The sequence below is a fragment of the Pyricularia oryzae genome, chromosome 1 (assembly GCF_000002495.2).
Source record: "Pyricularia oryzae 70-15 chromosome 1, whole genome shotgun sequence".
NCBI lineage: Eukaryota > Fungi > Ascomycota > Sordariomycetes > Magnaporthales > Pyriculariaceae > Pyricularia > Pyricularia oryzae.
This window is the reverse complement of record NC_017844.1, coordinates 2,355,542-2,382,368: the sequence shown is the minus strand read 5'-3', so window position 1 is coordinate 2,382,368 and position 26,827 is coordinate 2,355,542. Positions and strand designations below refer to the sequence as shown.

Below are 26,827 nucleotides of genomic sequence, written 5' to 3'. Positions count from 1 at the left end.
CCAGCTTCTTGTTCAAACGAAGCAGTTTATCATCGAGTATGAATCGTGACCATGCTCATCTACTCGATGCTATACTAGCATCAAGCCATTGTGATTATTCACACACGACAAATATGCTCAGGAAAACGGTTGCACAGGACAAATAAACAACAACTGCTTGCGAAGACCACTTACACATATCCCCGTCGTACTGTGCTGCAGAATTCGAAAACTTAGCCTGACGGCGGCTTGCCGAATCCCGCGGGAATGGAGTTTCACAAGCTTCCGCCTTTGATCCGAGTATCAACAGATCACAGTTTGACAGTGTCGTTGGTCGGTAATTCAGCAATGTTAACAACCACAACCACAGAAAACAGGTGCTCGTCCATCATCACCAAAGGGGTTTTGTTATTTGCACAACACGGTTCAACCAACAATGGGATCGTGAATTCCACGTCGCCCAATCACACCCCGAGACTTCTGGTAGCTGTTTTTCGAGTCATGGAGGCCCCTGGTCATAGAATTAGACATGATCTGAATCCGAGACGTCCCTTGCTAATAATACAACTCGAATTTGTGCTCAAGGCGGGACTCCGCCCGTATCCATGTGATGGCGGAGAATCATCTTAACTTTGTTCCCCGATAGATATAAATCAAACTCTTTTTCACCTGCCGCCTGTCGAACAATGAAATGAACCCCATCCCATGATCTCTAGTCCTAGATTAACTTTTTTGAGGATTGAACAAACGCGCAGCATCTACTCGCCTTTGTCCTGATTCGTCCTATTCCCTCGCACTAGTCATTTATCAATCCTTTAACCGTTCTGTTCTCTTAACGTTGCCCAACATGTCGGCTGTGGTAATGACCCTCAAGCAAAAGTTGTTCGTGCAGCCAATGGCTGCGCCGGACAGCTTCAAAGGTAAAAAGGCCCTCGTAACAGGCGGCACCGCTGGACTCGGCCTTGCCACCGCCATTCACCTGGCGCAGCTCGGAGCTTCAACCATCGCCATCACCTGCAGAGACGCATCCCGCGGTGAGAGTGCCAAGAAGAAGATTGAAGAGGCCGCCGGCTCTTCAAATGTCACCGTCAAGGTGCTGGAGCTCGACATGGGCAGGTACCCGTCGGTTGTTGCTTTTACCGAGACCGTCAAGAAGGAGTTTGCCACCGAGGGTGGTCTGGATGTAAGTCTGCGCTGACATATACTATATCTGTCCGGTAACCACAATATAATTCTGCTGGCTAACGTCACGACATCCAAGTGGATCTGTCTGAATGCAGGAGTACACAATGCTTCATGGGAGCAGAGCCCTGAGGGTTGGTGAGTTTTGCCATTTGACCAAAGATGAGCCAACGAGGTCAACATGACCGATCCAACGGACCTCTTTTTTGTTAACCATCCTCATTATCTTACAGGGACATGGTGATTCAAGTCAACGTCCTCAGCACGGTTCTCATCTCGTTACTGCTGCTGCCCTGGCTCAAAGAGCTCCGCAGCCAGCGCCAAAGCCCGGCCCACCTCACCATAGTCAGTTCCGGCATGCACATGAGTACCAACATCTCCAGGTGGGAGAAGATCGCCGGCCAGGACGGTCTGCTCAAGCACTTTAGCGCCAAAGAGAACTGGCCCGGGGCCGCGGGCCAGTATGGGAACTCCAAACTGTTGCTGCAATATTGCGTCCACGAGCTCTCGCAGCAGGCGCTTGACGCTCAGGGAAAGTAAGTGACTTTACTAGGATGCTTTTGGGGGATGCTCCCTCCGAGTGACTCGATGAGATCTGCTTCACAAAACCCATGTATCTGACAAATATTCTTCATGCCACACAGACCCGACCTTATCATCAACACATGCTGTCCCGGAATGGTCTGGACCGAGATAACCCGAACGCTCAAGGAAAAACACTTCATCCTCAGGGCTGTCGAGCCACTTGTAATGACACTGGTCGCTCAAACGCCTGAAGTTGGCTCCCGTACCTACCTTAAGGCGGGGCTCACTACTGAGGCCGACCATGTGAGTTCGCATTATTCATCGCACGTCCCTTATTGTAACATATTATTGTAAGAAACAAAGACTGTTTGAGGCAGCATATACTGATGGTACTTTGCGCCGCAGAGCAAATTTATTACCAACTACCTTGCAGACGATGCGTATGTCAAGTAAGTCGATCTCAAGGAACCAGCAATATTATGTGCCTCAAGCATTCAAATGAATGAAACTGACGAGCATGGGGCTCCAGAAAATCGAAACCCGTGATTACGAGCGAAACCGCCCAGAAGGTCCAGAGACTTGCCTGGGCCGAAGTAACACAGGAGCTCACATCCAAGGTGCCTTCTGTCTCGCAAGTCTTGACAACGAAGTAGAGACAAGAGGTCACTGGAGTGGTGAGGGAGACCAATTTTGGGTCAGAAAAGAATCGCTGTCGCTTGAACCTGCCATACTCTGTTCTAATCTCAGTTTTAGCTCTAAGACACTGCATAGAAATACCCATGTAATAAATCTCTTCATAAAGCTTCTTTCATATTCCCATGTAGCTTTTCAGTGTCCGTGATGGAGGAAGCTTGGCCAGGACTCAATTTTTTTTGCAACGAGCCGCGGCCGCAGTCCTGAGCCGTTAATCTACACCACTGGCTTCAGGATGGCTGCCGCCTCCGAAAGTCAACGCAGAATTTGTCCATCAAGTCGGGGCCGACGGCTGCCACCAGCTCTGCTATCTTGGACTTCAGTCCTGGAAAGTCAAGGACGCTCTGTTTTGCCCAAACTGCAAGGTTAGATGCCTTGAACAGCTGATCGTATCCGTTGACAGCAATGGCGATGTTTTCCATGTCCAGCGACACCATTTCCTCCAGTGTGGGGATACCTGGCATGTCACTCCTCAAGAGGAATTCATACATGGAATCATCTTCGTCTGTGGTGGCATCACCTTCGTCATCTTTTCTTGGGTCACCCTCAGGTATCTTGTTATCCGCTGACGTTCCTTTCTCTTCGCCACTTGTCTGTTCCAGCCTGGAGAATCTTGCATAGCCATTGCTATCGAATATACGCATCTCGCTCTCACCCAGGTGATGCCAAGACAGAGTTTGCGGGTCGAGGATGTACTGAGGCGAGTAATCGTTTTTATACTGCATCTTTGGGCATGTGTGTATGTAGTAGCCTGAATACCAATAGCGGTATCCGCCCTCGATGGCCATGGCGATCTCTCGCAGGGCGCCTAGCTTCCCAGGACTGTGCTTGTGGATCGACTCGTGGTATAAAAAGTATACAGCGCTGACGCAGTCGGGGAGGAGATCCAGAACCCCGATCGCAACAAGCTTCCCGTCCAGTCGGTAACACTGATGGTAGGATCCCAGCTTACGCATATAGCCTTCAGCAGTCGTCACGGTGGTTCGCTGCACGGGCGAGTTACAGAGAAATCTTTTAAAGCCGGTGCGACTGACCCTATGCGAAGGTTCATTGTGCACGACCTGCTGATAGTTCTCGAAAACAGCATACTTTTCCTCCGTGAACTCGTCAGTTTCAAGTGTTACAGTAAAGCTGTGTGCAGGAGTGGGACCTGAAGGTAAAGTGTCGAGCTCAGCCTCGTGTATCCGCTCTACGAGGTTGAAGACAGTATCACGCTTTTTGACATCCTCGCGAGATCGAGGATGCAGGCGCGCTAACTCTTTGACGTAGGCGTCGCCGAGGACGTAGCGGTTGAAACGGTTGACTGCCTGACGCTGATCCTTGGTCGGCTTGCATTCATAGGCGTCAAGACGTAGTGTATAATGTGGACAACATGCTAGCCTCTGGTTGGGTCGATATAAAAGCGTCCCGGAACGCCTCCAACAACGATCAACAAGGTTCTTGTAGAACGCTGGAGCCAAGTCGGTGGCGATTGCATAATACGAGTATCCTGCAGACGTTGCCAGCGGTTGGTCAGATGTCAGAGACAAGGTAGCAGCATTGTATCATGTTTCTCTGTCGAAGCTTCATGGCGTTGATATGGAAGCTGCGCGAACATAGACTGGGAGGATGTGTGCACAACAAAAACCGATAAAGCTTAACGCAAACACATGAAACGGGTGGGCCCATTAGGATACTCAGAAAATATAGGGAATGGAATATAATATCTTACGCTTCTTGGGATAGTTTTGTCCATGACAATATCCACAGTCTGATGCATTGCTGTACCCTTTGCAAGTGAGTTAGCACTTTGTCGGTAGGTATTGCGAAGAAGAGGAAAAATAGAAAACAAGGTTAAGTGCAATGGTGAGGGATCAACTTGTCACACATGTTCATGACATCCCAACATGCCATGCAGACACAATCTTTGCTTGCTTTTGTTTTGGTAAGGGTGGCTTTGGAACACCGAACAAGAGCACGGGTTTGACGTATGAAATAATTAGATACAAAGTTGAGCCATAAAGATGGGCTTTGGAAGAAAAGTGGCACCTGAGTACCATGCCATGCCGCACATATACTCTTGGAGACTTTCCAATATGTGCCTAGCTGCACGCAACTCGTCACAGGCGGTGGATGACTGGCCAAACACAAGACCTTGAGGGGCTAGGGGCTGCATCTGACAGAAACGCTAATAAGAGCTTGAGAGGAAGAGCTGCTCTTTATTTTAAAAAATGCAAATAATGTAGGGGATATGACATGGCCTCTGCCACGAACAAGCCAACGAAAGTGCGTTGATCATGCACGAGGTGGAATGGTTGGTTAGCAAATGTTTCTTACCGGTTGGACTTATGTACGAGAGCACATCGTCTGCACAATCAGGGGCCTGCATGACCTCGCCCTCCATCGGCGCCCCGTGTGCAAGTGCTAAAGGGGAAAAAAGAAGCTTCCGAGGTCGGTCGGGGTGTTGAGTGTAACAGGGCAGTAGGACGGGAACAAGCACAACTACAGCCGGCGGTCTGGCTCGTACCAGCGGCGCGGAGCCCGTACAAGCGCCAGCAAGCCGGGTGGGTCGTCGTGGGGGCGGGGTAGAATTCAGGTAGGTTGTCAGGGCTGTCGATCTTGAGGTGAGAAGCGGTATAGAAAGAAGGTGGTGAATATTTGGAAATGGTTGGTGATGTCGGCGACTAAACCTAGTTCTAGTGATTTAGAAGAAGAAGAAGAATGAAAAGAATAATCCCGGGGAAATATTTAGTATGGACCTAAGGTACCTGAGGTATGTTTGCAGAAGTAGGTGCAGCAAGTTTGGGGCGCCCTTTCTTCAAAATATTGGTTGCCCGACTAGAAAGCTCCTTGTCGAAGCTGCATTGAGTAGGTGGCGGCTAGAAGTGGGGTCTCTGTTTTGATCGGGACCTTTCCAGAAACAGTCAGAGTGCCACCAACACCAAAGCTTTGGATTCCACGTAGCCTTACCTACCTACTACCTACCTAGCAAGCTACCTTACCTACAACCTAGGTACCTTAGCATGCTTAGGTGCTTAGCCCTTGCTGATGCTATAGTACCACATAAAGTCGAGTTGTGAATATTGACTGGCATCCATGAAATGAGCCTGGCTACCTACCTACCTATGTACCTGGTTTGTGGATACCTTACGGATGCCTTACGTATGCAAAAGGGAAACAATCCTATAAGGCAGATACATCTGCCTACATTCATTCCTTCGATATAACCCACGCTCAGGGACGATCACTATCTTGAATCGTTTGAGATAGAACTTCAGATCCTTCTAGGTCGATCCCGCAATGGCAATGTCTTAATGAGATGGAATTCCTTCAAATGAAAAGGTTTTAGCAGCAGTGACGTGGTCAGCGTCTGTGCGAAGATGACTCTGCTCATGTATACCTCAGTGTTAACTGATATCTGCTGAACTTTTTTTTTTTTTTTTTTTTTTTTCGTCCACGAGGTACGCCCAGAGCTTGACAGATGTGGTGAAAAAAAGGGGGCAAGCGTGGTCCGGTTCTCGGTGCACACCGTTTTGATACATGCACGAATCTTGTTTGTCTCTTCACGGGAGCATGCAAAACAATTTCCCGGCGGCAGTCAGACAGCCTAGAATACCTTGGGAGGGTATCTTTGGTATCTGGGCAGCTTCGAGAACCCCCCATCTGGCCAGTTCCCAAAGACGCTAGTGAGAACCTAACCTTTGCAGGCAGGCGTTTGACCAAAGCTGCACCCAAAATAATTAATCTGTTGTGTAAAACCACAAATTGCATTTCTGGCAGTTACTGCCGTTTCAATGCACATGGCTGTTGTGTGGAGGGATCATAACTCATGTTTGATAATTCAATGACTGGCTCGAGGTGGAATTTTGATCCCCGGCAATTATTGATTAATTTGAAAAAGAAAAAAAAAAGAGCCCCGAACACCCTTTCCAAGCGCTGCAATCCCACCTCATAGGGTTGGTGGCGCTAAAAATCAAGGCTAACCAATTTCCTGGTACACAGCGCGGAGGTTGTGCAACACCGCACCAACCCATACATACTGGAGCTTCAGCAGGCAACATTTTTGCGAGGCAGGACAGGTGGCTCCCGGCAGGAATGGTTGGCTGCCTGTCCCACTTGAGAGGTACGAATTACCTGGGTGCAGTACGTACCGTAGGTAGTCAGTCTGCTCAGCTCCGATCACATACATTTCATTTCAAGGAGGGAAGGATGCACGGGCAGCCCAGGCACAATTAGACGTAACAATCTACTAGAACTAGAACTAGTTCTAGAACTCTAGACTACTTAGTTCTACTTGATCCAGTTGCTCGGTGTGTACCTCTACTGTCGGGCTGTAATCAATGCAACAATTGCAGGTTGGTTGATCAGGGTCTCTTTTCTACCTCTCCATAGCCTGGCTTTTCCGTTAGCTGCCGTAGTTTTCAAACTTTAAAATTTGTCGTTTCCCACAAGTTGGTTGATGGGCACGCGACGCAGAGTGCATTGCGACCCATACTGGAGGGGTTTTTTTTTTCTCCTTTAAGGTACCTCCTTGTTTGTTACCTGGCAGCTACGTTTTTCTCCCTCTCTCCCTGCTTTTTTTTTTCTTTTTTTTTTTTTTTTGCTCCTCCTTTGTCACTTGGGTACTTTTCCTACTTCGTACCCCCTAGTGGTGACAAGGAGAGCTTAAACCCGCGCCCCCACCAGGTGCTCCATCGTCGCCCTCGTTCTCGCCCTCACCCTGTCTGGTGCCCCCCTGCATTGACGCTTCTTCTCCAAAGAAAAAGAACGTCAAACCCTTTTTCTGGCCCGGATTCTCGACCTCTCAAGACTCCCTGAAGTCAGCCTTGTCAGACTTCAAAAAGAAAGATCCGAAAGGAACATCTCCAGCCAGCCCAGTGCCTCTCAAGTCTCTTGACGAGGCAGAGTTTGTGGCGCGACCAAAAACTCAACGTCGAATTGCTTGGGGCTGTAACCCGCCTCCCGCCGCCGTCTCTCAGAGCCGCCTGCGAGTCCCGCGGCAGGCTGTCTGATCGATCGATCCTTGGCATTCAATTTTCTGGTCAGCGCTCTTCGACAGCATCGCAACACAACCAAACCACCACCACACTTGGTCTCTTCCAACACCAAGTCTATCTAATCTATACTGCGCTACGGCTGGAGTGCGTGCCCTTCCTTTATGCTTTACTTTTCTTTTGTTTCCCCATCGCTGCTATCCTTTGGTCTGTCCGTCAAGTCGTGAATCAAAATTCCAATTTTGTTGATTCGTTCCCACGTGTTTTTTTATCCTGTCTTTTCTTGCGACTTCAGGCACCATGGATTTTTACCTCCCCCTTCCTTCAACTTTGATCTGACACGCTTTTTCTGTACAAGCTGTTGCTCATCCCAAACTGCTTGCGACAACGTTGGTCACTCACGCATCCTCTTACCGCAGGTAAATCCAGTCACTCGTCTTAACAACTCAAAAGGGATTTTCGTACCATTCGAAGAACTTGCGACCATGCCGTGTATACTCCCTTAAAAGTTGAGAGTTGCGCGCCTTGGGCTGCCCAGCAACCCAATCCCGAACTTTCCGCAACTGAGGCTTCATTCGTCCGACTAGCATCATCCCCAACTACCTCTATCCCTTCACCTGGACGGATTTTTTATATTTCTTTTTTTTTCCTCTTCCTCATATCCTGTTTCCTTTGCGACGACTTGACGTTTTATTCCCAATTTCAATTTTCCAGCTCTCTCACAGAACCCTGGATACTGCCCCGCCCACCGGCAACACTTGATCAAGAAGACACTGAGACAGTGAGTCTCGGGTCGTCCAGTCTCAAAAATGGCTGCTTCAGGAAGCAGTAATAGCAGTACACGGACCATGCAGTCCCGTACTGGGAGGAGCAAGCAACGTGAGTTCACCCCTGGGCAAGTGGCTTCGGCCCAGCCAACTGACCTCATCACGCTGTGTCTTAGGGTATAACAGCAAGGGCGAACGCCTGGTCGCTGGTGTAGTGGCGCTTTCAGAAGACAAAGAGTACGTGCTACTCACTCAATCAACTCGCCGGAAGGGCTGGGTATTGCCCAAAGGTGGCTGGGAGACGGACGAAGAATGCACCGAGGCCGCGGAGCGTGAAGCCTGGGAGGAGGCTGGAATTGTTGTCACCATCGATTACGACCTTGGCCAGATCGAGGAGACTAGGGTTAAAACCTCTTCTAAATCTGCCAAGTCTGGCAAGCGCGAGAAAGCCATCTACCACTTCTACGAGGCGACCGTCACAAGCGAAGAGCAGGACTGGCCCGAGAAGGACAAGCGCCAACGCAAGTGGATGACGTTTGTCGACGCGTGGGAGTCGCTCAAAGATAGACCCGAGCTTCAGGAGGCCCTCAACCGGTCAACCATGAAGAGATAGGTCTACTATCACGGTTCTCAGACATGGAGGTGATCACATGTGTGACTCCGCTGCGCCTTACATTGAACGACCGGCCGACCGACCACCCAAGTCTATTGTCACTACTAGTTCGAGTACTAGTACAAACCCGAGTTGATACGACAGCACTGCAAGTGCTTGATATCACGCCTGATGTTTTCTTATTTTTTTGTCTTTTTATTACCATCTGCAATCCCCTTGTCTTTCCACAACTACCGACAGGGTGATTCCTGTGAACGGACGAGATCACCAAAACGACGTCCTCACTTCCCGTCTCAGAATATGTAACACGGAATCAGTGCCGTGTCTTCCTGGATTCATCCAGTTGCACTCGAAGATTGAGCAACAACTGCACATATATCCCCATTGAAGGAGTTGTAGGCTGGGAATGATAGATATACAAGAGAGAAACGCGTAAAAAAAGAGGAGTTGGGGAATGACTATGAGCAAGCACAATGCTGCTTGGATTTGCTTTCAGGTCCTAGTTAGATGGGGGACGAACCCGAATGGCAGGCTGTCATTGATAAGCTCCAGCCTAATTAGCTGGCGCTTAATGTTCCTTGGAGACCCCCTCGGGCAAAACAATATCGTCTGAGATATATTTGTTTGCATGAGAGCAACGCATTGCTTTAGAAAGACGGAACTATCATAGGCAAACATGACTTAGGAAAAAAAAGAAGAAAAGAAGAAAGGGTCGCTGATCACATACGCGTGATCTCACAGTGGGTGGCCTTGCTGACTATTTCATTCATCTGTTACATATATGGCCCGATAAAATACATGATTTTCGGAACCTCACAACCCACCCCGAATTTTTTGCAGCTGGCTAATAAAGCCATATCCTCCACCGTAGCCCCTACTTTCGCTAGCATTCGCAGTAGTGGCAGTTGTCGTCTTCTTTGCAGAACTGCCTCCGCCTGCGACAGAATCAGATCTCTCGATATCCCTCTTGGCCTGTTCGAGGTCCCTTAGCAGCTCACGATGCCGGTCCTCAACCAGTTTCGCAAGGTTCTCCAGGAACCTGGTCCGACCCTTCTCTTCAGCCGTACCATGCCAAACCTTGTTTAGGTCCTTGAGGCCTTCTATGCGGTGAACAGCGTCCTCGATACCCTTGGGATCCGACACGGCCAGAAGCCCGGATATCTCTTCCCGCAGGTCCCGTAGCACCTGCTGGCCCTTCTCTTCGGTGCTGTGCGCCTCCTTGCCGGGGTCTGGGGCGGAGACGGACAGGAACCCTGAGCTGACCGACACCTCAGACGGCGGGAAGACAAACTCCATGGCGTCGCCAAACGTCTTGATGACCGACTCCAGCCGCGACCTGACGAGGGTCAAGGTTCGGAGCTGCGCGATGTAGGGCGGGTCGGACGGCTTGGGCCCGGCCGCATCCTCCTGCTCCCCCTCGCCGCGCTGCCCCGAATCGTCCTCATGCGCCGTAGCCGCCGTCGCCCTTGGAGGCTGCCTGGCCGCTGCGGTTGTGGCGGATCCCACACCTCCGGGCACAAACTTTGCGACGTCCTGGCTCAGCCCCTCGGTCAGAGTCTCGGCCAGCCCAAGGGTCTCGCCCCGCAACAGCTCGACCTCGTAGGCGAGCCGGCTGCCGCTGCGGAGGATGTCGTCGGTCAGCTGGGTGAGGGTGGCGGCCAGACGGGTGGTGTGGATGTTGAGCTGGTTGATCTGGGCCTGGGCCTGCGACGAGAGCTCGGCCAGCGGCACGGGCTTCGACGCAGTGCTGCCGCCCCCGGAGCCTACCGGCTGGCGCGCAGACGCCGCTGCAGAGGGGCGGCCGCTGCTGCTGGTCTGCAGGGGCGGGAGGACGGAGTTGAGGTATGCCACGGGGTCAAAGGAAGGGTTCAAAAAGTCAGAGAGGAAAGGGTCTACCACGTGCGGTGACTGGTTTTGGATTTGTGTTGGTGATTGTGCGGGAGTTTTTTGCTTGCCGGGGTGGATGGGGAGGTTTCTCGACGAGCCAGAGCCACTGCTGCGTGGTTGGGCTGATCTGAAATCCGACGTCATCTTTTGTTGACGTCCGGCCCGTGTTCACGGCCTTTGCTTTTAACACCTCCTACGGAACTTTGGGAGGTTTCGATCATTTAGATATACCTCTTGGATGTCTGGGGCTAATTACTGAATGGCTCAAGCAAGGCCAAGGTGATAATAAAGTATGAAAGTGACAGGCATGCAGTGGGACGGACAGCATGTGCAGTAGTGGGCCGGTTGGCTGGGTTGACCATTCATTGAGGTGGATTGGTGGGGCTTCACGCGTGCTAAAATCGGAATGGTAGTCACGCACCAAAGTACGACGACAAAGGCAAGGTACCAAGGCAGAGGTTTTGATGAACAAAGTACCTAGGTATCAAGACGAAGACTTCTAGCAACTGAAAATATCACTACTATTCAGATAGAAGAAATTTTTGCTGTTCATTTAAAGAGGAGATATATTCCTAACCGCTTGGGTGTAGCTCCTTGTGGTGGTTTCCTGTCGGGTACCTAGATTTCATCTAATGATAAGCATTGGTTTTGTCACCCTCGCAGCTAAACTAACCATGCTGTCATCAGACTTAAATTCTTCATTCGTCGACCAATCTTCGACCATGCATAACCTCTGCTTGAACTTTCGTGATCTTATGAATTATCGCAGTATTTTAATTTAGCTCCAGGAATCTATGCCGGAGTGCTTTCCCCTTCATTCTACTCATGGCGTTTTGTGTCAAATGCCTGCCTGTCCTTGAACATACCTGGTGCTTGTTCCCTCATCGAGCTAACAATCCCTCTCATTGTAAGATATCGAAAATATGAGTCACAGCAGTGTTGATCTTTCGTTTTGCCTAGTTCTGGAACTCTTTTGTACAGTGTTTTTATGTACCCCGGCCTGCATGCTTATTTTGCCCAGCTTCGCTAATCTCACATCTCTACGGTTGCCTGCGTGTGCTAGAATCGTTCTGAAACCCAGCGACAATGGAAAGTCATAAATCAACTAGGACGGACTGCAGAGAGTAATTCAAGTAGCTCTGGATACATGTGCTGAATCCATCAACGTTCATCTTCAAGTGGCTGACATGGTAAGGAAACAGGCGTCAGGAAAGCAAGCCACAAGAGGCAGATGCAGACTGCGTTTGTTCCAAATGCGACTCCGTTTGCTCTGCATATTGCATTGCTTAATTGCCTACCTGGCAAGCATCCCATCTGATTGCGACCTTGGGTTCCAGATTCTCCGTGCTCATTATCCTACCATCGCTGTTTGGCCTGAGAGACCACTTCCTGAAGCGACAACAGAAGCAGACTCACCACTTACCTACTTACATACCTAAGGTAGGCATGAGCTACCTCTTGCAAGAACTACGATCCCATTGGCACCCGCATGTTTGGGCGAGACTAAACAGTCTTTGGAACGTGCGAGAAGTTTGGTTACGATACCTGGGAGCAGAGTAGAAAGATGGAAAATAATCACGAGGGAGGGCGAAAAAAAAAGGTTAATGCACATTTGAACATTTGAAGATAAGGTACTTTAGCGGCACTGGAAAGGTTACACAAAATTCTGTGGGTGCAGCGCAAGTCTTTAAGCGCCGCGAGGCAGCCAGCCGCTTTTTTTTTTATCAGAGTAGGACTTTCCGATTCTGGACAGACCTTGACTTTTCACCCAACGTCAAGACATTATTACCTTACTTGCCCTTCACTTTGTCTTCGTCCACTCCTCGTCACCTGGCTTGCCTTAACCTACCTTAGGTGGCCAACCAACCATCATCCAGACTTGTCATTGTACTAGGTAGGTAGGTACCTACCTACCTAATTACCTACCTCTTACTTCGCCCGACCTGACTTACCTCACCTGCTCTCCTCCCGCTACCCTACTTATTTCACTTTACCTCACTCTCCTCAATCCGAACTATCGTTTGGCTCCGACCTCAGGTTGATCCATCCACAGTCAAACACCCCGCCTTATTATCTTCTTTACACTACTCGACCACGCTGCTGTTTAACCTGGCATAACATCCACTTTGGCAACACTGGCCATTGACCACATTATTCGAGCCTCTTCCTTCACAGGATCCATGTATTGTTTTCAGGGCGACTGCTGAATGATGTGCGTTGCACGTATTCACACTTGCCTCCTGCAACCAAGATCCCGCATAGGTTTCGGGTCCAGAAACCTTCGGTACGTACTTGTTGACAGCCAAGCAAGAAAACCCACGACTGGAGCTCCATATTCTAGTACCAGGAGCCACCTAGCTTCTAATTCGATACATCATAGCAATGACTGCACGGAAGTTCAAGGCCGATGTTTTAGTGGCAGCCACCGAGGCCGAAGCGGGGCGCATTAAGAATGTGTCTTCGGTGAGGAGGGGTGATGATGACGAGGTTATAGTTACCTATTTCAACCGAGACCTCCTCAAGAGCCTTCAGGTCCGTCTTTTGGCCGCCAATATCGACGGATATCCTGGCCCATGTAACTTCCTTCTCTTCACCGATGATGAGGAGGCGCCGAGGCAGGTGGCCAAGGTTCTCGAGCAAGTGCAAACGCACTTTGCTACTGGCAGTAACCTCACCATTCTTCGCGCCGTCACTTACCTGTCCAAGAGTTTGGACAAATGTTTGGGACAGTCCTCTAGTCTTGGCAGCCCCGATGCCTCTGACGCAGAAATGACGGATATTGATAATATAAATGACAACGATGAGGGCGATGACAGCGGCGACGAAGACGACGAGGACGATGACGCTTACGATAGCTTCGGCGCGATTGCAACCGACGATGAAGCTGATGATGAGGGCTTCTTTGCTCAGATGAGCGGTGGTGTTGCCGCCGCACCTACCAATACCAGGACTACCCAGCTTTCTCAATCCCAGCTCCAGGAACGGGAGCGGATCAGAGGAAGCCTCCGCAAGGCCAAGCGATCTGGCTGCAAAATTGGAGTTCTAGCTGGGCTGCTCCCCGATCATAATTCGCACATTTTCTCAATGTCTGTCAGGATCTGCAAGCTTGGCTTGTCTGAGGAGAACCTGTTGGCTTGGGGCCTCTCCGGCTCAGACTACTTGGTTCTGCTAGTTTCGATCAGCGGCACGACTTTCCCAACCATGGAGAGCATTATGGATCGACCGGCTGTACATAGCGGTATGAAGTTCCGTATTCGTAAATGCGCAAACTTCAAGCCGACAGTGGGACAGGCTATCAAAGCATTCAACGAGGCCATAATACGAGACGACGAGCTTGAAGGGCCTGCTCCGGACTCAGCAGCAGATCCTCCGCTGGAGCGTATATTTCTATCGAGGTCTTTCGACGACTTCATGAGCGAATGCTTTGTATCACTTGTGAAGCTGCGAGAGAACTTTGGCTGCTCATGGGACGACGCGAACGAGAGCCTGGTTGACGGCATCAGCAACGCATCTGATCTTGATAGGCAGTTTTCATCCGACAAAGCAACCGAAATGCATGATCATCTAGCCTCAGGGGTGGGCACAGAAAGAAGTGTTCCTTTGATTTGTTGGGAATTCGCAATGAAGTACTTCAGGGAATGTACGAAATACTGCCTTCGCTGCCATCGACTTGTCAGAAACGACGTGGGCTCTCTCAAGCCCTTCGTTTGCTCCAACCAACTCTGCCTATTCCAGTATATGCAGATGGGACTGGGACCCAGCATTGAGCACGAGATTCTCACCCAGCCCAAGGTGGTTGATCTTCTGTGCAGCTTCTGTTACAGCAGCACCGTATGCGCCCGCAACATGACGATGACAGGCGCTGGCTTGAGCGGCAATAGCAAATACTCGATTAGAGAATTTCCTGTTGGTCTTTCACTTAAAGTCCCAGACTTCTTCAACAGAAGACAGCCATCTGCACCGTTACCCAGCTGCATTGCAGTTCGGGTCACAGATCTTGGCCAAAGTCTATTGCTACGAACGTATGACCACAACGACTGGCTTGAATCTTTGAGGCCAGGGGTTTGCTATGCGCTTGTGAGTCGCTTTACACTACTCAACCACGGTTTCGCTTTCGAGGACAGTACAGTCTCGTCAAAGCTGGCAACGCTCTACAGTCGACCGACGTTGGGAACCAAGGGTTATATTGATTATTCAGGACAGCAATACGTGGGTGGGATTAGCGCATCTACGGAATCGATCACCTATGGCAATGTCATCAACATTGACCGAATGGCGGGCACTGTGAGCATCTCTGTTGCAGGACGTCGGTATGGAGGAGCAGTTGATATCGGGCCGGCCCCAGAGATCAACCCGGGACACGACCCTGCTCAGCTGTTCCTTTCCACTTTCGATACAAGTTTCGACAGTTTGCTCGACGACGGAAAAGCCATAGCAATCAGGTTCATCCTGGACATGCTACCACCAATCGAGCAGATCAGGTCTTTCCTCAAGAAAACCCCAAACTCGTCAGTAAAGGGTATGAGCCAGGTCATAGCCCCTACGGCAACGCTCTTGGAATGGATAGTTGCAACGAATCGATCGCTCATTATGTGCCTCGAGGACGACGATGACGTTGGCCCGACGTTGGATGCGACAACTGTACAGCCATTAGCCTCGCTAAAAATACCAGAGATGTCGGATTACATACAGTTCCGCTTTGCTCAGGGGTCTCCTGATAAGGAGGAGCGCTTCAGGACAGAACTCAACCAAATGGGAGTGGTGGGCTCCAAATATCCGACCATCTTTGCGTGGCATGGAAGCGGGCAATTCAACTGGCACAGCATCATCAGAACGGGTCTTGATTTCAACACCGTGGCGAATGGAAGGGCCTTTGGTAATGGGATTTACTTTTCGCAAGACTTTGCCACCAGCATGGGATACGCGTACCCAGGAACAAACTTTATCTGGCCATCCTCTGCGTTCCAGTCCAATATTACCATCGTTCTGAGCGAGCTGATCAACATACCTAATCGGTTTGTCAGTCGCTCCCCTCATTTGGTCGTACAGAATATCGATTGGCAGCAATGCCGCTATCTGTTCATCAAAAAGCAAATGCCCTCGGAGCAGGACCCTCCCCTGAGTGCTGTTGCTCCACCTGCCTCACTTCGAAAGCCTTCTCCGATAATGTTCATCGATCAGGATCCGTATATGATCCCGCAAGGAGTCGGCGGCAGGCCGCTAAGAATCCCTCGGGCGGCTATACCATCATCCGGTAGCCAGATGTTGCCGACGGATGATGGTTACAAGAGTGAGGATGATGATCTTGACGTCTTGACGGAATTGGTCGAAATATCCAATGGCGAAGAGGGCGTGTACAGTGATGAAGATGGTAGTGATACAGACGTCGAGATACTCGAGGTCCGGACCATCAAGCCCGCTCACCTCACCGACTTCCAACCAGGCACACTGGATCTCGCCAGTCTTCCCCGCCTTGCTCCTCCGCAAAGGTCTGGCGGTGCTGGTAGACACCTGGCAAGGGAGATCAGTGCGCTCCGGAAGATCCAGGAAGCTAGCCCTTCGCACGAACTGGGATGGTACATCGACTTTGATGGTATGTCAAATATGTTCCAGATGATCGTGGAGCTGCACAGCTTCGACAAGACAAAAGCTCTAGGGAGAAGCATGGTGGAAACGAACGTCATGTCCATCGTGATCGAACTTCGTTTTGGTGAGAACTTCCCCATCTCTCCGCCCTTTGTGCGTGTGATCCGCCCTCGCTTCTTGCCTTTCCATGCGGGCGGAGGTGGACATGTTACGATTGGCGGCGCTATGTGCATGGAGCTCCTCACATCAACTGGCTGGAGCCCGGCATGTAGCATAGAGCATGTTCTAATCATGGTACGGCTTGCGCTGGTCTCGGAAGACCCGAAACCGGCTCAGATAGAAGGTGTTGGCGGTGGCGATTATGATATTGGTAGCGCTATAGCGGCCTACCGCCGGGCAGCGACCGTGCATGGTTGGCAAATACCACAAGACCTGAACCAAACCGCCATGGGAGCCGGCTCTGGCTCTACATGAGAGGATACTGTTTGACATTTCTTTTTGCGGTGACAAGGCTTGCCTATTACATCTGAAACTAAATATTAAACGGCAGAAGAGAAACCACTCGGAAAACAGTGCACGCGAACTTGGAGATGAGTTCTCAACATATAATTGGTAAACAGATAATGAAAGAGACATGGTAGCCGCCTCCCTGTAAACCGTTGAAGTCCTGTGGCTGCAAGAGCTGCGATCATGTGAAATGCTCTCCGTTTTTGAGTTATATTTGCCCGGGTGTAGAGAACAATTATTTTATTTTTGTTGATTCGAATACAGGCCCATACAGTTATACAGTTGGTACATCATCCTACTGGCTGCATCCTGCCAGTTGGAAGATGCATGTGGTGGCTGAGGTTGCTGGCCACTCTGGGCAAAACACGTATAGAATGGCATTCATAACAAGCCTCCTGACCGTCGTTTCACGCGAGATTGATGCTACCGATGCTAGTCAAGGCCTACATTTGGTTCTATCTCGGCAAGACTAAGCGTCCCAAACTACGAGATGTATCTAAGCATCTCCTCTATAAGTTGTGTACATATCGTAATTGCCTGCGGTGTCACCTCTCGCATCCGCCAAGTGGACCAAGTTCTGCAAGCTTTGACCAATACAGAGCTGCTGAGTTCTGTCGCGTGGGCCGTCCATCACTCTACGTGTGGTCGAAAACCAATAATATGCCCAAATAGCCTTGTCCTAGACGGGCGTGGAGATTTGAGACAAACGTCGAAGCTGCGCGTAGGGTCAGGTTAGGGAGGTCTGTAAGGTGTAGCAAAAGCCAGTCGACAAAATCGGCTGAAGTGTCAGAAATGTGTTCCAAGTCAGCCACTTTGTTCACGGTACGGTGGCTCAATGAACCACAAGAAAAGACCCCTAAAGCGGGAATAACGGGTACCGGTTCTGGCACCGTCGCGAAGCATGTCACCCTAAGCCGGTCCAAAGCAAGCCCACGCTACCAAGACAAAAGCAGACCTCGGAAACCAAGTCTCACCTCAAGACATGAATAAGCGAGGAACCGCTTGCAAAGGTTGGTCAAACAGAGCACCTGGAATCAAGGTGGATTGCGTCAAATGCGACATCGCGTGAACCTTTTATCTTGGACGCCACGTTGAATGACAAAATAAGCCCTCCCCAAGAAAAAAGACAAAAGACCTTTTGAAGATGAAAGCAGCAAATAGAACCCCCAAACTCATTTCTCCGGGCTAGATCAAGGAGAGTCGTGAAGCCAGATTCTCCAGCACGAAGGGAATAATCGAACATGCCACCATGGGGAAAGCCAAAATAACGCCGCCATGAGCTGGTGTATGCAAAAGAGGAAGTTGATTTTTTTGTTTTGAGTAGTAGTGTCAAGCAAAGCCACAGCAAACGAAGTTGGGCTCTGCAACTAGAAATGGCTTTTTTTTTCTTGATCAGAACATCAGTGTTGGAACAGGACGCTGATGCTCTCACCGTGATGCACCCGGCGGATGGCTTCTGCAAACACGGGAGAGACTGACAGAATCTCCATCTTTGGGCACAAGGCCTTGTGCTCGGCCTGAGGGACGGAGTTTGTTGTGACTATCTTGTCGATTGAGGACGCGTTGATGCGCGGGATTGCGTCACCGCTGAAAAGACCATGGGTGACGAGAGCGTAGATGTAGGTGGCACCCTGCTTCTTAAGCAATTTGGCAGCACGTGTGATGGTGTTACCCGTGTCGCAAAGGTCGTCCACCAAGATGCAGATGCGACCTGAGACGTTACCAACCAGCATCATCGTGGCATTCTGGTTGTCCGAGATCTTGGTCGGGCGACGCTCCTTGTGAATAAGAGCAAAATCCATGCCAAGGCTATCCGCAATAGCGGTGGCTCGCTTTGCACCGCCGGCATCTGGACTGACGATGATGGCGTCCTTGTAGTTGGGCACATGGGTTTGGATGTAGCGCTGTAGCAACGGCTTGCCGTAGAGGTTGTCGACGGGGATGTCGAAAAACCCCTGGTATTGGTGGTCGTGTAGTTCAAGCGTGATGATGCCATCTGCACCAGCACATGTAAGTAAGTTGGCAACCAGAGTTCCGGCCTGCGCAACCCATTGCTTGTAGCCCGGCCGAGCCTGGAAGTGGTTGATGAAGGATGGGTTCTCGTAATCGTGTGTCGTGTAGGACCGGACGAGCGAAGATGTGGATGCCGAAGAATTGTGGGCTTTTGGCTTGCCCGACCGGCTGCCGTTCACACCATTTGCATCATTCTTGCCAGAGAATTGTTCCGAGGGAGGCGCTGGCCGGGGAGAGGCTGGGGCGTTGCCATTTGTGAAGGAGCTGTCGCGCAGCATATGCGTGATATCGACGCCATTGGTAAGCCCAGCAGTCCTGGGGATGCCGGGAGCCGGTGTTGCTGGAACGCTCTCGAATGTGTATTCCTTGTTGGAGCTGCCGGCGGCCTGGGACAGCGGGGCGCCGGACTTCTTGTATGGCAGATCTGGTTGCCGCGAGTAGGGGAACAGAGGGAGTACGGCAGTAACACGCTTAGCGGAGCTGTAGGGTGAGAACCAAATATTAGTTGAGGATTCCTCAACAAATGCGAGAATATGATGCCACGAGAGCCCCGAATATCAGGCAATGGCGACGACAGGCCGTCAATTGACCGTAAAAGGGAGGAATTATACTTGCCCTGTCTTGCAGGCCGAGATCACTGTTCATGGAAGTCAGATCAGACAAACTGAGCAGCCGTAGTGCGGATGGACAAGGTCAAGTCAGGGAGCACCCACTGATACAAAGTTCAATGAAGTGATCGTTGGACTTCCCGCCTCCAGACTGGATAATGTACACGTCCTTGCCACGAACCGAGTCCTTGATCTCGCAGCGGCTCTCTCCCACCTCGAACTTGGACAGGATGCGGTCGCATGGTGGAATCGAGAGGATGCCGCAGACCTCGTCAACCAACTCCGGGTGGGAGTTGCCACCGAGGACGACAATATTGCGGACCATGACAGCAGCGTATGGCCGGCGGGGCTGGTTGCCGGGTTAGGTGAGTGTCTGGGGCGTTGAGTGAGTTTGAGAGAAAGCAATGAGGTCTTGGTCAATCAATGTTGTGATGCGGGGCAGATGTCGTGCCAAAAAAAAAAAAAAAAAAAAAAAAATACTCGACGCGACTGGGTGTGTGATTGTGGCGTTTTCTTTCTTTTTCTTTTTCTCCTCGGTGGCCGGGGCCGATAGTTTTAGATACACTTCGCAATTGAAGGCCGAGACTGTATTGAAAAAAGAAAAAGAAAAGGAGAATGTCTCTCGTCAGTCCTTTGCTTTGAAATTCATGGTGATAGGCAGTTTTTTTTTTTGGTAGACCTAGTAGTAAACCACAAGCGAGTGGTTCTAGATGCAGGGGTGCATACCGAACAAAAGCTTTGCTCACTTTTTTTTCTGTTTGCTTTTCTCCCTTGTTGGCGATCAAGGTACACACACCCGAATTTTCACGATTGGGGGTGGTGCCGGCTCTCTTTACCTGATCCCGGAGCAATGCCGAAATCGGCTCCTCAACAGGCAAACGAAGACAGACTGCACGGTCACCTGGTGGATGATGAATTTCGATATTTGTTTTTTTTTTTTGGTTTTTTTTCAAAAGAGATCAAAGATGTTTTCCGCTCACCAAGTGCCTGGCTAAAAGCTAACTGGGATGCGGAAAAAATGGGTGTAAGAAAGTTTTGGTCAAGGCGAAGAAGTTGTGAGCCTGGAGGCCTCGAGTTTCGGGCTCCGCAAGCTAGGTAGGTTTTTTTTGCGGGGAAAAAAGAGTCAAGTCAAGTCAAGTGCGTATTGCTGAAGCGGCAGACGACGCAGCGTTGTGAAAAAAAAAAAAAAAAAAAAAAAAAAACAAGGTTAGGCAAGTCCTGATGCTCCTCTACACTGGAGCTCTTGAACAGAGGGTCCAGGACTGGCCTTTTATTGAATTTCATCTTGTGATTTGCTCGGGCAAGCGACAGTACAGACGGAAAAACAGAAGATTGCACCTTTGAATCAGAATGCTGTTGGAGTAAGGATGGTGGGGAAACAGAGTGGGGGTTTACGCACACGATCCTGCACCTAGAAAAGACTGAATCAATCGGGTTGAGCTCCATGTGATTTGCCTACAGTATGTACAGTACAGTACCTGCCTGCTTGGATTAAGGTGATAAAAAAAAAAAAAAAAAAAAAAAAAAAAACTCCAAGTAGCAATTTGGGGCATCGCAGGTTGCACACCACCCCCACCACCTTCGTTTGCCGTGCGGTGCTCATCCTGCGAGCAGCTCAAAGCGGACAGCGGAGCTAAACTCGATCTCACTACCAAGCCAAGTTTTGAAACATTGCTCGAGGCCAAGATTAAACAGTAACATACCGAGACACTGTCTACGGTACCTACCAGAACTAGCGATTGCACCCCTTTCATTCTTGTTCATTTGTCCCCTTGCAAATATCAGAGCACCATTCAATCAAACCGGCAAACAAGTATCTGTCGAAATGAAGATTCTTGAAGCACAGAATGCAGTTCTGACAAATTACGAGGTTTACACTCATCTTATTGAGTCCGAGACCCGTTTCTCTGCACGGCACAAAAAGGAGCATAGACGACCGCCCAAGAATTATCAGGCAGTGACCAAAGATGTATGTTAAAATGGGCGCAAATTCATCCAGAAGACAACCAAACGAACGCGATCTGCAACCAAGGAAGAGAGGGGTGACAGAAAAGAGAAGAAAGAGAAGAAAAAAAGCCGCTGACTCTCTCATCCCAAAAAGGTCGTCAACTACTGCGGGACTTACCCCAACCCTCTGAGCCAAAAACCGCTCACCTACACCAAGGACAGCCTCGCGCAGCTCCTCGGCAGGCTGGCCGAGTTCGGCCTCGCCAAGGGTGAGGTTCTGATGCTCGCCAACCTGCGCCCGACCGAGCTTCCCGGTCTGCACGTCTGCATCGAGGAGATTGCCGAGCGCTTCACCGAGGAGCAGCAGACGCAGATCCTCGAGGCCGTTGTCGACGTCCTGGGTGCCTTTCCGGTCTCAGAGGAGCAGGCGGAGGAGTATGGCGACGAAGAGGTGACCGATTCGATTGAGAACGGCAATGCGCCATGACGTGACGCTAAGGCGCGATTGTGAGATTGAGGGGGTAAATTTATTATTTCGTGTCAGAATGAACATTGCGAAATGATTTACGACAAGAACTACCTAGTCACCACCAGCACCCACACGCGCTCTACATGATCGCACACGCCCCTTCGCTCTGCCCTCCCTCGGCGGTCGTGGTCTTGACGGCCATGAGGTATAGATCCTCGAAAGTCTCACTCAGTAGCTCGCCCGTCACGGCCGAGCACTCCATGTATCGATCCGCCCTCATCTCCTGCGATATGCGATATCCTTCCTGCGGGTAGATGATGCCGTTGGGGTCTTCCTCGGACCTCAGGTCTCGCTTGAGACCTAGGACTGCGATGGGGATCGAGTCGCCGGCTGGAAATGTCTGGCGCAACTCCTTAATCCACTGTTGTTTTTATGTTGGGCGTGCGAGAATCGCGGGCAACTGTGTGAGCCTCTATCTTATGAATGGGTACCGGATGGTTTTATTGGGGGCGGTTGGGCAACTCGACTCACAACTCTCTGCATATTTATGAGGCTGAGGCGTTGGCTTATATCATAACATATCACGATGAGATCTGGCTGAAGAAGGCGCCAATTGGTGGGACCAGAAGTGTCGTGGAACTCGATGCGATAGACCCCTTTTCTGGACCGCAGTTCAAAGAAGAAGGGCTGGTCCGAGTCGCGCAAAAGCGTGATCTCGGCTCGTCCGGTCAGCCTGTCTTTGCCCTGGGCTACGCGACTACGGCAGTTGATGTATTTTTATTTTCTTGTTAGGAAATGATGGTGCGTTTTCTCTCAACCAACTTGGAAACAATTCAATGGGGGCTGTTGTAGATATTGATGATGCTTACGATAGGAAGGTGGATTTTCCAGTCCTGTCATCTCCCAACAACAACACGGTGATCGTATGAGACTCCATTTGATTGCCTGACTGACTATACTATTATGTGTATGAATTTTATTTTTTCTTCTTTTTTTTTCCTTTTTTTTTTTTTTTTTTTTTTGGGGGGGGGGGGGGGGGGGGAATACGGGCAGCTGCTGAGAAGCGTTTGGGCAGTGGCTCAAAGGCCTGAGATTTGATCAAATTGTGTACAAGAGTGCCATCGAGCTGGGTGGGATAGGACTTGTGTGTTGCTGTACATAATATACCTCAGAGCTACCTCGATTGTCGATTGTCGCCGCACTTACACCCATGCACCCATCTGAGACCCCCAACCTGGGCACAGGCCAAGTCTCATTGGTTACTATCGATAACTAAACGAGACGCCATTGGTAGCGACCGGTACAAGCCGATTTGACGATTTAATTTCAGGCTCTGCAAATTTCGTCCAAGGGAGGTACGGTACTTGAAGAGAATTCAATCAGTTAGGTATGGAGGCGTAATTACTTGTGTACTGAGCTGTTTATCTATTCTTACGGACCAACGACACAAGCCTCACCCAAATTAAAATTTCGGCCAAAGTCGAACTGCCATGTCATGAGGGCGCCGACCCGTGTCCGATGGGGCAGCAGCAAACTGAGTACATCACGTGCGCAGGTTAACATTTACAGCCTGCAACAACTACTCCAACAACCACTACTACAATCTCTAGCTGCTGGAGTCAGAGACCCCCACCAACAATCCAAAATAATCCCTAATAAGCTTGCATGTTGTGGCGGCACCCGCCATTACAACACCAGAATCATGTCGGGGACTAGGGATTATAGGTCATGGACCAAAGAAGGTCTGATCAAAAAGATTAAGCTGCTCGAATCGCAACTCGCAAGTCAGCAGCGGCAGCAGGGACAAAATATTCAGCAGCCTAGACCTAATACCCCTCCTCACCCAAAAAAAGCATCACCGTCACCATCGTCACCACCACCACCAGTAGGATCATCTTCAAGTAAACCTTCTGGTGTTGCTGCTGCAACACCACCACCCAAGAAGAAAAAACAAAAAGGTGTTCCCCGAAATGCCTCGGAATTCTCAACCCGGTACATTGCCCTCAAGCTGGCGTACCTTGGCAAAAACTACAACGGTCTCGAGTACCAACCGTCTGGTGCCTTGCCCGCCATAGAGGAAGAGCTTTGGAAGGCCCTGGTGAAAACCTGCCTCATCTTTCCGGACCCTGAGCGCGACCCCAGCGAGGTCGACTTCAAGGTCTGCGACTACTCCAAGTGTGGCCGCACCGATCGTGGAGTCAGTGCCTTTGGGCAGGTTGTTGCACTCCGCGTGAAGAGCAACAAGCCGTTGCGTAAAAAGAAGCAAAGTGCCGTCCAACTGGACCAGGATGGCTCGGGCGAAGCAGCATCGGCGTCGACTGGTGCGGTGGATGCAGCAGGGGCTCAAGTTGTCCCTGAAGACAGCCAACCAGGTCAAGAGGATGAGCAGGAAGGAGAGGAAGATGACGCGCCCTACCCTGCAGACAAGGAGATCAAGTACTGCAAAATGCTCAATGCGGTTCTGCCAGTAGATATTAGGGTACTCGCATGGTGCCCAAACCCGCCCCCAGGGTTTTCGGCACGACACTCGTGTCATGAGCGACAATACCGATACTTCTTTACGCAGCCCATATTCTCGCCCGTGCCTGCACGCCTGGACGGGGTGATGGGTTACAAGGAGCCGGGAAGCACGCACAAGGACGGCTACCTTGACCTCGACGCAATGCGTGAAGCGGCTCGTCTGTTTGAGGGCGAGCACGACTTTCGCAACTTCTGCAAGATCGACGCGTCCAAGCAGATCAGCAACTTCAAGCGGCTGATTCGAGAAGCCTCGATTGTCGAGGTGCCTGAAGCAGCATCGTCTCTTCCATACCTAGACACTCCCGACTTTAGGCCGAGCGGAGAAGACTCACAGGCGCGGCCGAAAGTGTACTATTTCCATGTACGCGGCTCAGCATTCCTATGGCATCAGATCCGACACATGATAGCGGTGCTTTTCTTGGTCGGCCAAAGACTGGAGAAGCCGTCTATAGTGTCAGAACTACTCGATATCGAAAAGTACCCTGGCAAGCCAAACTACCCTATGGCGTCTGATGCTCCACTTGTGCTTTGGGATTGTTTATATGGCGGCCGTACCCTTCCGGATGGTTCGACTCATGGAGAGCTGGAATGGATATATGCCGGGGCGGACGGCGACAGTCCTGACGAGCTCTACAATCGCAAGGGTCTTCTCGATGAACTGTGGGCTCATTGGAGGGGAAAGAAGATGGACGAGTTGCTGACCAATCAGCTTCTCCAACGAGCTGCCACCATGGTGGAGGATCCAGAGCGGCAGGCGGCGAAAGCGTCGACAAAACCAGTTGAATCGGGACCACAGCCTAAGAAGAGCAACAAGGCGCCCAGCCGCAAGACGTTTGAGGGCGACGACTGGTATAGGCAGGTGGGCATGTATGAGCCGCTCGCCCAGAGATATATGTTGGAAACGCCAGATGAGGTCAATGATAAGTGGGCTCGTAGCAAGGGGTTTGAAAGTGCCGTCGAGCTCAGTGAGAATCCCGAATGGCGGTCCGTTATCAAGGCTCGGAAAGCTGCTGCTGCTGCTGCTCTTGCTTCCGAGGCTGCCAAATGTTCAGGGGCTTAATGAAGGAAGCCGGGCTGTGGGGTAGATGGTTGATTGCATCTAGGACACCTGTCAATAGAATTGATCAAATTGTACATCCCATGTCGCCGCGAATAGTCGCGCCAGCTTCTGATGTCGGTGATGTTTGCGACCATACATGAGGTTCAAATCACATTTGGTTGGGTGAAATATAACTAGGTGATCGGCGACGGGGACAAGGAGTCCATTTATTTTGATTGTTCAACAGACTCTGGCTCATGAAGACATGCCCTGACTCCCCTCCACACAGCTTCCACGACGGGCCTGCGGGGCAGCAGACGAGGAAAGACGACGACGAGCTCCTCCTCCCCCTCGACGATGATAACCAGGTAGAAGCGCACCTCGAAGCCCAACGGCGCCTCGTTGATGACGACATCCCTTATCTTCTCGGTCGGGATGAAGCGATTCTTGGGACCCCCGAGCGTCGGGAGGATGAAACCGTCGCCCTGGGAGATGGTCTGGACGCCGAGGCCCCGCAGGACCAGGAGCGTCTCCGACCTGTAGATGCGCAGCTGGGAGACATGCAGCAGCGCCAGGCACAGTGGAACGAGGACGTAGGCCGGGCTGGCCGTCGACAAGGACGCAAAGACGCGACCGGGCGGCGAGGCCAGGCTCAGCCGGAGGAGGTGCACCGCAAGCTCCACGAGGCCTTCTGGGGAGAGCAGCGGCGACGCTCCAAGCGGGTCGTTTTCTTGACGATGGAATGATGATTGCTGAGGGGACTTGGGGAATGTTTCGTCCCACTTTGCGTAGAGCAGCAGCACGGCCGAGGCTGCAATGATTATGCGGCCCAAGGTCACGGCGGCCAAGAGGACGCGCAGGCCGAGGGTGAGTGGCGGGCGTGTCGTGACGGTGAACTCGGCGGTCGTCGATGAAGACGACCGGCGATCTAGGTGCACCGGCATGATTGAAGGAAGTAAAAAGAAAGAGTGTGGCCAGACGCCCACCTGTTTAAACGTAAGGCCCTGTGACGAGGTTGTGTAAGTGACCTGGGTGTACCTAACTACCTAAAGTACATATCAGGTAATGAAGCCTCAGATAGTGATAGTGGTTGTACAATTAGCTTGTCGCGCTAGCACGTGCTGAAGCAGGTTGGTGTGGGTATGTGGTTTCAGTGGTCAAGGTACCACCAGCTTTGCCTTAGTGGTCACACGTGACTGTCGAATACCGTTCACACTTTATAACCCCACCTTGGAACAAGTTTATCAACTGTAACTGGTTGGGGTAGTCGCAAGATTGCCGAAAGAAGGCCATCACGCAACCAAAGGCACGTCGCTTCGAACCTCGATGCGCCCGTCATGAAGACAGCGAAGGTAATGCTCTCGTTTGGGTAACCAATGATGAAGCTTTGCCCTAAGCCAAGGAGATAATCTGAAGGGAGGTTTCACTCATCACAGGACTCCAATCGTTGTCTGGCATTGATGGAATACGCTCGGGGGATGTGCACAGGTTGGATTGGACAGGTCAACTTTCTTTTTGC

The 26,827-nt window shown here is 50.8% G+C and overlaps 10 protein-coding genes across 10 annotated transcripts; 5 read left to right on the top strand and 5 right to left on the bottom strand.

Annotated features, from left to right (window-relative positions):
- Positions 1 to 4: 4 nt before the first annotated feature.
- MGG_06682 (uncharacterized protein) lies at positions 5 to 2,504 on the top strand. Its single transcript, XM_003709341.1, has 6 exons — positions 5 to 1,162; positions 1,241 to 1,299; positions 1,395 to 1,697; positions 1,806 to 1,989; positions 2,092 to 2,135; positions 2,216 to 2,504. Exons 1-6 carry the CDS (start codon positions 827 to 829, stop codon positions 2,337 to 2,339), a joined length of 1,050 nt encoding a protein of 349 aa, XP_003709389.1. The 5' UTR covers positions 5 to 826; the 3' UTR covers positions 2,340 to 2,504.
- Positions 2,331 to 5,205, bottom strand: MGG_06681 (arginine-tRNA-protein transferase 1). The gene is made up of 3 exons (XM_003709340.1): positions 4,696 to 5,205; positions 4,091 to 4,147; positions 2,331 to 3,868 (listed from the first exon to the last, which is right to left on the bottom strand). Exons 1-3 carry the CDS (start codon positions 4,760 to 4,762, stop codon positions 2,610 to 2,612), a joined length of 1,383 nt encoding a protein of 460 aa, XP_003709388.1. The 5' UTR covers positions 4,763 to 5,205; the 3' UTR covers positions 2,331 to 2,609.
- Positions 5,206 to 6,944: 1,739 nt separating this feature from the next.
- On the top strand, positions 6,945 to 9,657 carry MGG_06680 (nudix/MutT family protein). Its single transcript, XM_003709339.1, has 3 exons — positions 6,945 to 7,499; positions 7,772 to 8,231; positions 8,296 to 9,657. The coding sequence occupies exons 2-3, from the start codon at positions 8,162 to 8,164 to the stop codon at positions 8,730 to 8,732; spliced, it is 507 nt and encodes a 168-aa protein (XP_003709387.1). The 5' UTR covers positions 6,945 to 7,499; positions 7,772 to 8,161; the 3' UTR covers positions 8,733 to 9,657.
- Positions 9,402 to 10,918, bottom strand: MGG_11879 (uncharacterized protein). The gene has a single exon (XM_003709338.1). The coding sequence runs from the start codon at positions 10,761 to 10,763 to the stop codon at positions 9,546 to 9,548; it is 1,218 nt and encodes a 405-aa protein (XP_003709386.1). The 5' UTR covers positions 10,764 to 10,918; the 3' UTR covers positions 9,402 to 9,545.
- Positions 10,919 to 12,806: 1,888 nt separating this feature from the next.
- Positions 12,807 to 16,679, top strand: MGG_06679 (uncharacterized protein; the record flags this gene model as incomplete). Its single annotated transcript, XM_003709337.1, has 2 exons — positions 12,807 to 12,903; positions 13,000 to 16,679. The coding sequence occupies exon 2, from the start codon at positions 13,002 to 13,004 to the stop codon at positions 16,677 to 16,679; it is 3,678 nt and encodes a 1,225-aa protein (XP_003709385.1). The 5' UTR covers positions 12,807 to 12,903; positions 13,000 to 13,001.
- Positions 16,680 to 16,858: 179 nt separating this feature from the next.
- On the bottom strand, positions 16,859 to 19,810 carry MGG_06678 (ribose-phosphate pyrophosphokinase 5). Its single transcript, XM_003709336.1, has 3 exons — positions 19,439 to 19,810; positions 19,341 to 19,362; positions 16,859 to 19,205 (listed from the first exon to the last, which is right to left on the bottom strand). The coding sequence occupies exons 1-3, from the start codon at positions 19,656 to 19,658 to the stop codon at positions 18,113 to 18,115; spliced, it is 1,335 nt and encodes a 444-aa protein (XP_003709384.1). The 5' UTR covers positions 19,659 to 19,810; the 3' UTR covers positions 16,859 to 18,112.
- Positions 19,811 to 20,838: 1,028 nt separating this feature from the next.
- On the top strand, positions 20,839 to 22,701 carry MGG_06677 (uncharacterized protein). The gene is made up of 2 exons (XM_003709335.1): positions 20,839 to 21,302; positions 21,435 to 22,701. Exons 1-2 carry the CDS (start codon positions 21,159 to 21,161, stop codon positions 21,765 to 21,767), a joined length of 477 nt encoding a protein of 158 aa, XP_003709383.1. The 5' UTR covers positions 20,839 to 21,158; the 3' UTR covers positions 21,768 to 22,701.
- Positions 21,787 to 22,791, bottom strand: MGG_06676 (uncharacterized protein). Its single transcript, XM_003709334.1, has 3 exons — positions 22,619 to 22,791; positions 22,281 to 22,506; positions 21,787 to 22,170 (listed from the first exon to the last, which is right to left on the bottom strand). Exons 1-3 carry the CDS (start codon positions 22,684 to 22,686, stop codon positions 21,889 to 21,891), a joined length of 576 nt encoding a protein of 191 aa, XP_003709382.1. The 5' UTR covers positions 22,687 to 22,791; the 3' UTR covers positions 21,787 to 21,888.
- Positions 22,792 to 23,090: 299 nt separating this feature from the next.
- Positions 23,091 to 25,457, top strand: MGG_16154 (tRNA-pseudouridine synthase). Its single transcript, XM_003709333.1, has one exon. The coding sequence runs from the start codon at positions 23,245 to 23,247 to the stop codon at positions 25,327 to 25,329; it is 2,085 nt and encodes a 694-aa protein (XP_003709381.1). The 5' UTR covers positions 23,091 to 23,244; the 3' UTR covers positions 25,330 to 25,457.
- Positions 23,109 to 26,418, bottom strand: MGG_06674 (uncharacterized protein). Its single transcript, XM_003709332.1, has one exon. It carries the CDS (start codon positions 26,250 to 26,252, stop codon positions 25,536 to 25,538), a length of 717 nt encoding a protein of 238 aa, XP_003709380.1. The 5' UTR covers positions 26,253 to 26,418; the 3' UTR covers positions 23,109 to 25,535.
- Positions 26,419 to 26,827: the final 409 nt, after the last annotated feature.